Here is a 10,462-nt window from a genome sequence, read left to right as displayed (position 1 = left end):
TGAGCTCTCCAAACTGGGAGAAAGAAAGAGCTGCTGTTTAAAAATGGGCCTGAAAGGTGACATTTCTTTTTCTAAATCTCCCAGGGATTTTTTGGTAAACTTTTTTTTTTTTAAAAAAAGCTTTTTTTAACCAGCTTAAAATGAAAGCTCTTATGTGGAGAAACTCTTAGGGGGTGCTAACTGTATTACCCAGAGGATTTTTGAAAAAGAATATTCCATTGCTTCAGAAGGATTTTTAGACTTAATATAAATTATAAAAAGACTTCTTTGCAAAAAGCCTGATATTTTTATATTTTCATCAGATATTTGCATCAATTTTTTTTTTGTTGTTTCTTTCAGCAATAAGAAATGACTAAAAATATATTTTGTTATCTCTGTCCCTTTTTCCTMGTGAAAAGGTAATTAGAAGAGCAAATAGAGGGAGAAAAGAAGGTGCCAACATAAGTATATACGAGATTCAGGGAAGCCACATATAGCAYAGAAGGGGAAACAAAGGATGTGTTTTATTATCATATAATTTTAGTGTGTTGAAAACTGCACCAGACACTGTGTTTAATATACTGAAAGTGCTGTGTTTTTAAAAAATAATCAATCTCTTGCCAAAACAACAGGCACATGCCTCGGCAGATTTCAGTTCCCACTASATAAAGCCTGGGCACCCAGTGTATAAAAATTAATTTCAAAATCAATCTCAAGATTGTTACATCACAGCTATGGGATGCAGTTTAATTTTAATCTATTTTAAATCCAGTTGGTTCTGCTCTAATGTTGGTTTATAATTTGTACAAAACAGTATGAGGCAGTTGAAGTATCACTAACAGGCTGACCGCATCCAGAAAAATAATCAGAAAAAAAATAATTATTCTCAGCAAGCCCAGCTAGTGTTTGGGCTCTGCTCTGCCTCTGCTGAGATGAAAGGGGAGCTCCTGCAGCCTTCCAAGTTCTTGTTGTGAGAGAGTTAARCCACAGGAATCTGGGCCTCAACTGCCATTTATGCAGTTTGTGTTARGTACTTATATAGTCTCTGTTGCCCTCTTTCCAGCTACTGCCGAGTGCATCCACAAGAGCTGTCAGCAGAGCTRGGGTCCATCCACAGAGGTGGATGTGGGCTGTGGTCATAACTCTGTGGCTGTGGTCATAACTCTGATTAGTATCAAAAGATAGAAAAGGAGAGTAAGTCCTAATTTGCTGGTCAGATCAACTCTGTAAGCAAGCTTTCCCTATCCTATTTTGGGTAAATCTAAGAACTAGTATCAGAGAGATCACTTATTTAATGATAGATATGTATTTTTTTAATAATCATAGGGCCAAATTTGGCGCTCTCTGCCAGCTCTAGKTGAATGTTCAGTCAAGGCTGACTGCTTTCCATCGTGCGTATCCACACAACCGTCACAAACACGAGCAAGCTGCCAAACTGTGTCAGCTCCCAGGCTGACACACGTCCTGCTTTCAGCRGGAGCTGTTACTCCACAAGAAGTCTAAAGGGTAAGTGCAATTGATGGAGCTGTCTACTGATATACTTGAGAATAAAAATTGCTCCTAAAACCTGTACAGTTAGRTATGCATCATATCCAGTGTCCAAGGCTGGACCTAGCTCCTAGTTTGCAAGCTACAGAAATTTCTGCCTTGTCATCTCCYATGTAGAGGAGATACTGACATCTGAAGATTAACCAGTTTTTAATTTTAATGCAGTGGGCCGCAATTAAAATCCAAGGAGCAGCTAGACTAGTAGGTCATTTTCACAGGACATTAAGACATGAGTTTATGTAAGTATGACAAGATTATTTGGCGTAGTAAGTAAATTTTGACCTTCTGAAAGCCATGACGTTACTTCGAGCTCGTCAGATATCTCCTACTTAACATTGTGTAGCAAGCTCATCAACTGCTTCAGGCTTCAACTGGAAGATGAGAAAAGACAAATTCTACATGGGTTTTAGACAATAAATTGTACAAGAATTATMTGTATTTTGTCTTGTAGAACACTGAAAATCCCTTCAATAAATACTGTACTTCAATTTTACAGGACTGCAATATTTTTTTAAGTAGGTTTTTACTGTTTCCTAGTCTGACAGATTTCAAATATAACTTTAATCCGTTTGTACTCCCTTTTTTATGCTTTATTTGCAAYTCATGCCTAAGAAGACTTTCTAATAGCCTGAAAATCTATTAGCAACTTACCAGCACTGAAAATGCTTTTCTTAGTTATATGCTTGAAGATTTTTTTTATTTTACATTTAACAGTATTGTATACGCATATCCTTCACTCGTTCATGAAGGGCAAGCAGTACTTCAGCATAAAAGCCTTGCTCTGGGGGCTTGCGTGTATGTAAAACAATACAGCAAACGAGTACAAATAAAGCTTGTACGTGTAGTCAAAAAAGCTGCTTTTCACAGAACTGCTAATACTGGATCAAGGAACAACAGAGCAGTGAGTAGTAGCTATGCAAATTTCCTCTTCTTCTTGGGCTCTTATATCCCAGAAAAACTGCTGAGTTGACTCTCCAAAAAAAGTTATTTAACTACTTCTGCCCATTGGAATGCTCCAGAAAACGTTCTGGAAATTTTAAAAACAGAGGATAAGACTGCCGTAAAAGAGGACAAACATCACCAATGGGGTCTGCCACCTGTGTTTTCTGGAGAATGGCCAACGATTCTCACAATTACTCCAAGTATTAGTATTTACAGAAAATATTCCTTGGTCTAATTAACAAATCTCTTTGGGGCCCAGGAAGAACACTTGCCACTACAGAAGGGAAAGAAAATGCAGTTCTCCACCTGAAAACACTAACRAGATACTGAGTACTTCTGTTCATCTCAATAATTAATGTGGCTCTCTTTATAATTACACTTTCCTAGCTAAGCCAGTTTGAGCATGGTCTGCTAATGACAGTTTGACTGTTTTCCACCTTGTTCACCAACAAAAGTTTGAGAAGCTACATTATATCCTGATCTCACTTTACAGTCCTAAAGCCAGTTRTACTTTGTCAAATATAACAGAACTTTATGAAAGTAATAATACTCTACAGCAGGGCTGCAGCTCACCTTTATTTACATACATCAGACCTAAATGGAGTGAGTGCAATTGATTTTAATGAGAGATAAGGAGTCTGATATACTGATTGGTGCAAATTTGGTGATTGGTGCAAATTTCCTTTCCATGCCCAGTAAAATCATATTAACCTCCTGATGGACTCTGYATTTAATTTCCAGCAGTTTCCATGCTACTATTACTATTTTTAACAGTGTCAACATACCAAAATCAGCTTGTCTTTGCACTTCAGTGGTTCTGTACAGGTTAAAACATCTAGAAATTGACCTTCATGTGTCCTTCTGTTTACATTTGACAACCATTGTAAGATTCCAAGATTAGTGATTGTTCTTTATTAACCCTTTTGACAAGAGTTCATTATACCTTAAATATTACATGTCACAGTTAAGTACTGTTATATATATAAACTACAAGTCAGAAGACACATACCTAGTATTAACCGTGTTCAAATATTTCATAAATTTAGAAGCCAATCTAATCCTAATCTACTGCACAGAATTAGTCAAAATTCATTGGCTTTAACTCTCACTTCTCTTAGCTAAACTTACAAATCAAACCACAAAGTAATGCAGATGGCATGTGAGTGTTCACCTATAAAAACACAAAAAYATTAGGAAGAAGGTCTTGAGGAAAGGAAAGATGTAAACTTCTGGAGAGAAAATGTTGGTGCTTAGAATGGGGTCAAGTTTCTGAAATACTGTGTATCATTTACTGAATGAATACTACAATACATTGTACCCACTAAGGCAACAGTGCTGGATCAGTGGAAACCACTGAGAAGAGGAGGTTCAGGGAAGCTTGCAGGTGCTGCAGAACATCGTCACCTTAGCTACAAGTATCAGCTAAGGACACTTGTTTAATTAGGCACTGAGAGATACACCCTGTGAGCAAATAATTCCACTCTCTCTTTTCTGGAACTTCTGCTTTGCTAACAGTCTGCCTTAAAACAGTATTGAAAACCACAGCACTCACACTACTGGTTAGAATCACAGTAAAGCCACRCACTGGCAAGCTCCTTAAACAATTCAGAACACAATTCATACGTGTCACAGTTTTGGGCTGAGTTTCTGCTAGTCCATGTTCAAATCAGATGACTGCTATTATGCAAGACTGCACATACTCACTGCACGAAAGACCCATTCTCTTGTGACTTCATTTAGAAAATCAAATTTAGCCAAGATATTAGTACACTCCAAGTGACTTTCAGTAAGAGCATTGTCAGCATAATCTCAAAATTTGATTTCCCTCTTATATTGTCATATATTAAATCATTTATCTGAACTCTTCACACTCTTCAGAAACATACAGTAGCTAATTTAAAATACTGTGCAGATAAGAAGGGAAATAGTCTTTTAAGTCCAACATATAAATGCTTATATGCACATTTAAATTATATTCTATATTATCATCAACACATCTCAGACACATATYGTATTAACATTTATGATGTCACCGTCATGCAGGTAAGAGAGGTAATATACTAAAGTGGTTTAGCAACCAGAAAAATGGTGCTTTTGCAATGTATTTACCAATAACTATGCATAACTAAAAAAAGGACAGAAAAGTACAGAAAGGATGGAAAGTTTATGTCTTAAACGTTACTTGCAATCCCAGAACAAAGTATTTTTTAAATTAAAAATCTAGGTTCCACAGCAAACATTCCTTTTGGTATCATGTATTAGGGGTAACTGTTGTTTCCTTAGTTGCAAATACATTCTACAATTTACTAGGAAAAGTAGGCTGCATGTATGTGTGTATATATATACATACATGTATGTATATGTACCTGTATGTATACTTCATCTATAGAAATAAAAAACTGTCATWAAAATACATTGCCTCACCATCAGAGAAGTGCATGGACGTCTTAGGTACACAGACTGCAACTTGTTGGCAGTTACAAATTCTGTGTGTTTCTTTATAAAGAATTAAAGTCTTTTTATCCTGGTATATTATTACTAACATCAAACCGTGCAACCTTCAATCAGAAGCCATAGACAAAGAACCAAATTTGTTGGTGACTCAGAGCTCGTTGGGCTTTCAGCTGGTGTCATTTTCTGTTTGCAGTCGCTCAATCAGTTGTTCAGCCTATGAAAGAAAGCAATACATTAACTACACAGTTACTGAGTTTACTGAAAATTTCTGTTTAAAAAATACCAGTGATGGGGATGAACAAAGCACATACTTCTCATCTTGCAGAGATAAAGAGTAACACAGAAGTAAAATGCAGTAACCATKTTAAATAACAAACTTTTTCTATCAAACTGTTACTGGCTGATCAGGACCGGAAGCACAAACTGTGCAAGCTGGAATATGTCTGAGTAAACAGTAAGTCAAGAAGCATGATTTTAAAGATCTTAAAAGACAGCAGTGGTCAGGCCAACGGACCTATAAGAACTAGTTGCTACTGAGAACCCTTTATTGTCAAGTCTCAGTGAATTAATCTTCTCACTAGTCCTTGAGGAACCATCTTAAAAAGAAAGAAGCTTAAGTCTAGTATTTTTAACACACATAGCAGACAAAATCAGCTATTTTGGTAGAAACAGCAAGACTTGTGCAGGTCTTGCAGTTAATTTGGGAAAAAAAAGCTAGAAAAAAAATAACTGAAAATAAAGTTCTCAAACTTGCTTTACATTCTTAAACAAATACCACATTTAAGTTGTTAATAATAAAAGAATCAACAACACTTTGTTTTCAGTTTGTTAATGGGATATTGCAAAATATCTCTGGAAGTACTTCCATACCATATAACCAAACTTGGAACTTGCAGAGAGGGTCCAGCATAGAGCGACAAACATGACAAAGGAACTGGAGCATCTATCTTATGAGGAAAGATTAAGCGAGMCGGGCCTGTTWAGCCTAGAGAAGACTGAGAGGGGATCTGATCAATATGTACAAGTACTGAAGAAGAGAATGTAGGGAGGAGGGGGACAAACTCTTCTYGGTGGTGGACAGTGATAGGGGGGCAATGGATATAAATTAAAACACCAGAAGTTCCATCTCCATGTGAGGAAGAACTTCTTTCCCGTGAGGGTGACAGAGACCTGCAACAGGCTGCCCAGGGAGGTTGTGGAGTCTCCTTCTCTGGAGATCTTCCCAACTCACCTGGATGCCACGTGCTCTGGGTGTCCCTTCTGGAGCAGGGRGCTTGGACTAGATGATCTCTAGGGGTCCCTTCCAACCTCAACCATTCTGTGAGTCTGTGATCCCTAAGTAACCCCAAGCAGTAAGCAGTGTAACTACACAGCTGCTCTAATCTGAGGGCCTAGTATCTCTCTGTGAAGTTGTACTGCACAGACACATCTGCTTGTTTGGACCTAGATGAGAATTCCAACAGGGTGCAACCAAGAAGCTTGACTTCTCTCTCTCTTTTTTTTTTTGAGGGGTCGTGGTAATTGTGGTAAGAGGCTCTCTAGAGTCTCTCTAAAAGGAGATACCACCCCCAAAGACACCAGGATKGGGTAGCTATGGTGTAGCTGCATTGCAAGGATAAATTCCTTGCTTTTCCAGATAAACAGTGAAAATGTCTAATATCTATTCACAGATACCGGTACAAGAAAAATATTTTTTGTAAAGCAGGAACTTGTTGCAATCTAAAGACAACAACATGAGAAAAGCTTCCTGTGAACTGACAGAAGCAGCCAGTAGGTAGTCATGTTTTTCAGCTAAATTGGATTAACCAAGGTATACATAATACCTATTCCATTATGTTCCAATATATTTTCCAGCATGAATTTCCAAATTCTAATGTATTTTTCCACAATAATAGTTGTGCAATAAGTGCAATCAGAAGTAAAACATATTAACAGAAGCTACACATCAGATCCAAAAATACAAAATTGTTTGCTATTAATGCTACTGTCACTTGATTTTCTCAGTAAGTATAAATACTAAATTTTAAATGTCTATTTTCAGTTAAGATATGTGAAATTAATAATAGCAATGACTAAAATAATTCTTCCAAGATTTTCACAACAAAGTGCTTTCAAAGATATCACATTTTCAGCTTGCAGCTGAAAAGCTACTGACATATCTGGAATTACACTTACCGTGATAAACCAGTAAGAATTGACTCTGTAAAGCAGCCTGGCCAAGAATCCTAGCTGACTGGCTGGAGCCAAGACGTGAAGATGCAAGTGGGCTATTGAGCAGAACGGAGGCCAGTGAAATCCCATTCTTCAGAAAAGGAAAATGAACAAGTTAAAATATTTTTATTAGTTCAGAAAGAAGATGAACATCATAAGTCATTTACCATGATTAACTGAGTTAAGAGCTGAACTTTTAGTCTAGCATGTCAAAAACATTACATTTTACTTTTATATAAGGGCATGAACAAAAGCATGTGTTTTCCTTTGAATGTGCTCTCCAGGCACTTCTTTCAAAGCTCATTAATATCCTGCTTTAACTTCATTACTTAAAGTATATTTTCTTTTTAATCCACTCTCTCTTTTTGAAGTATGATATACCTTAAATGTACCATTCATAGTTTTCTGCTATAAAGTCAACTGTCACCCAGATAAAAGTATCTTCTACCTATTTTAAGCAGGCTGGACTACCTTTCTATACTCCATTTCAATTATGTTTCCATTTGTTTCACTTTGCAAGTGAATTTATAAATAGTTTAAAGGAGATTAACTACTGAATATACTGGCTTAAACTATAGTTAAACCAATGCAGAGAAAAACAATGCAATGCCCTGCTCAAAGAGGCCAAAGTTTACCTCTTTCCCAGGATCTAGAACTTTGGAGCATACACTCAGCATATAATTATAAGAGCTGCCTTTTAGACATCTTATTTGAAGTGTCATTCCTTCCCCAACATGAGCAAGAAAATTTCAGAGTTCTGATGAACTTTTAGTGCAAATTTCCTCACCAAAAAAAAAAAAGAAAAAAAAAAAAGAAAAAAAGGCAAACAAAAATCCCCCCAAAATGCTTTTACCCAATGTCAGCTATTCTACTTGAGAAGTCAGGCAATAAATTCATCCAACCCTCCTTTAATAAATCATACTCTAGGTGTTACCAGTATCTCTAAAATACCATTTTGGAAAAGTCAAGAGCATATATAGAGGCTGCACTTACATACCTTACATCATTCATGTCATTAAAATTATTATGTTGCAGGACATTTTTTCCTACTTCCATCATTTTCTTCACTATTAAATAGAAAAAAAAAAAATCACTTAATGCTTAGTCTTTTATGCACCGTATGTCTTTAGGTCAAGTAATTTGGAAAATTTCTTTGCTTTTCAGAGGCAAAATCTTCAAATATTAATTTCAATAAACTAAACTGAGAACACAAGCCCATGCACTTTACAATACACATTGTAGCTTATAACAATCAGAAAAAGACTGTAGAACAGTTTACTACAAAGAAAAAACACCTATGTCACTGATTTTCACAGTCATGAGGCATTCTATGGCATTATTCTACCAGCATTGACCAAAGCCATGGTCTCACCTTGCAGAAAACCCGCAAACAGCAGTTAGTCAGAATGACACGTTTACACTGACTACACATATTGCGGTGTCTACCAGCTCTGGACAGCTCCACGACTTACTTCTCAAGCTACTGAGGTGAAAGTCTGATAGGCAACCTGCTGTTTTTCTTTAAGCCTTTTTAAAGTTAGTACACAAAAATAAAGACTTATAAGTTAGAATGCTCTAGAGATGATACACCAATTTAAACTAAAGTAATTAAAAAGCTTTTGATCCTACTAATAAACTTTTTTTTTTCCTGCATCATATCAGTAAAGAGAGAGGCAATTCTAAGACAAGATCTTAGGATAAAAGTCTAGAGGAATTGTTCTGAAGCCATATACACACAAAAGCTGGTTCTGGAGAAGAGTGCCCTAGATTTAGAATACACAGAGAAATAAGAAGTTGCAACACACCACTACATATCTCTTTGCTTGCGTCACCTGTAATCTTCACTAAGGTGGAACCTGCTCACATGTTTATGGCCACAGTTTTTTTCCTGACACTCAGCACATCAGCAAAAAGAAAACAATTTTTTGAAATAAATAATCCCATAAATAAATAATCGAAAACACAACAAAGTTTCAATATTTTAGAGTTCTATCTCTTAAAAAATATTAGAGCTTACTAGAACAGTATTTTCTATTTATTTTTTCTTCTTTCATGAAAGATAACATACCATTTTATGAAAGATAGTATAAATAGATTTTCAAGATATTATTTARTAGTCCAAATATACACCTATAAAAAACAATGAAGTGGCATATGTAGGTATACTTTAGAAAAATAGCAGCAGAGGTAAACTGAAGAGGTTTCTCTACTCCACGGAAAGAGAAGGTGTGCTTCATCCACAACTACCTGGTGTTCCAAGCTGCAACTTGCTTGCCAAATCACTGCAGCAACCCAGAGCGCAAAATCACTTTCTTCCACGTTAAAGACACACTGTGGAGACTTGCAGCCTTACCTAGAGGTATGTGCTCTTTCTTCAGTGTCTTGCAGTTTCTCACGTGCTCCACGGGCACCACCAGGTAGTGGTGGGGTGCATCAGGTTTGATATCTCTGAAACAAACCAGGTCTTCGTACTGGGAGGGAACACAAAGCTGCTGAGTGTGCCAGGCTGAGGACACCGACAGACAAGCAGAGTCATTCCCCACACCAGCGTCACACTTGGTACTATATCTTGAAAGAGCTACGTAAAATCTCAGAATTGCAACATATTTTTTTTTTCCATTACCACATCAAAGTGAGTTATCTTTGAGTCTGTCTACAAAATGAGTTTCAAGGATGAGTTTTACCTCAGTCAGCTTCCTGCATTTGGGCCTCCTCAATACCAAGCAGCACAAATACCTGCCACACGACTGCTTTAAGGCTTCCAGCTGTTGCAGAAGCATTTAAAGAACAAGGTATTTTCCTTCCCCCTGATTAATGTCTCACACACGACTATCCCCAGAAAAGACAGCCTCCAAACTACGAAATAACCCCGGGAGTAGCCACCTTTTCAAGCGCCACCCTTCATTAGCTGAAAACAGACACAGCCGAGGAGAGAGAATCCAGGTTTATTTTGTATTCCATTATTGCCAACATAAAAGGGACCACACAAGGATTTAGGGATCCTTGTAAAGGATCCTTATAGGGATCCTTTTAAAAACACAGCGGGCCAGGTGCAGATTCCCGAGGCCGGGCAGCTCCGGTTCAGCCCGACGCTCCTCTGCGGGCCCCAGCCGCGCAGCCTCCGCGCTTCGTGCCCGCTTCCCCAAATCCCCCTGCCACTCCCTGCTCGTTTCCTCGTCTCTTCACTGCAAGGGCAACGAGCAGCGAGCGGTGACGGCGCCGGCAGGGCAGGGCACGGGCGCCCGCACGCACCTGGCAGGGCAGCAGCGCGGTGCGCGGCTCCTCGCGGCGGGCGATCCTGCAGAACACGCACTTGCCCTCGTAGCCG

At 37.9% G+C, this 10,462-nt stretch overlaps 1 protein-coding gene across 1 annotated transcript; it reads right to left on the bottom strand.

The window, feature by feature from the left end:
* Window positions 1–3,638: 3,638 nt before the first annotated feature.
* Window positions 3,639–10,461, bottom strand: HINT3 (histidine triad nucleotide binding protein 3; the record flags this gene model as incomplete). Its single annotated transcript, XM_026054609.1, has 5 exons — window positions 3,639–5,137; window positions 7,099–7,225; window positions 8,132–8,201; window positions 9,488–9,605; window positions 10,387–10,461. Coding segments are annotated over 5 exons (438 nt in total), but the record flags the coding sequence as incomplete, so codon positions are not given.
* Between the last annotated feature and the right edge of the window lies 1 nt (window position 10,462).

Source organism: Nothoprocta perdicaria, unplaced genomic scaffold (genome assembly GCF_003342845.1).
Source record: "Nothoprocta perdicaria isolate Ctin4 unplaced genomic scaffold, notPer1 scaffold_123, whole genome shotgun sequence".
Classification (NCBI taxonomy): Eukaryota; Metazoa; Chordata; class Aves; order Tinamiformes; family Tinamidae; genus Nothoprocta; species Nothoprocta perdicaria.
This window is presented reverse-complemented; position numbering and strand designations above follow the sequence as displayed.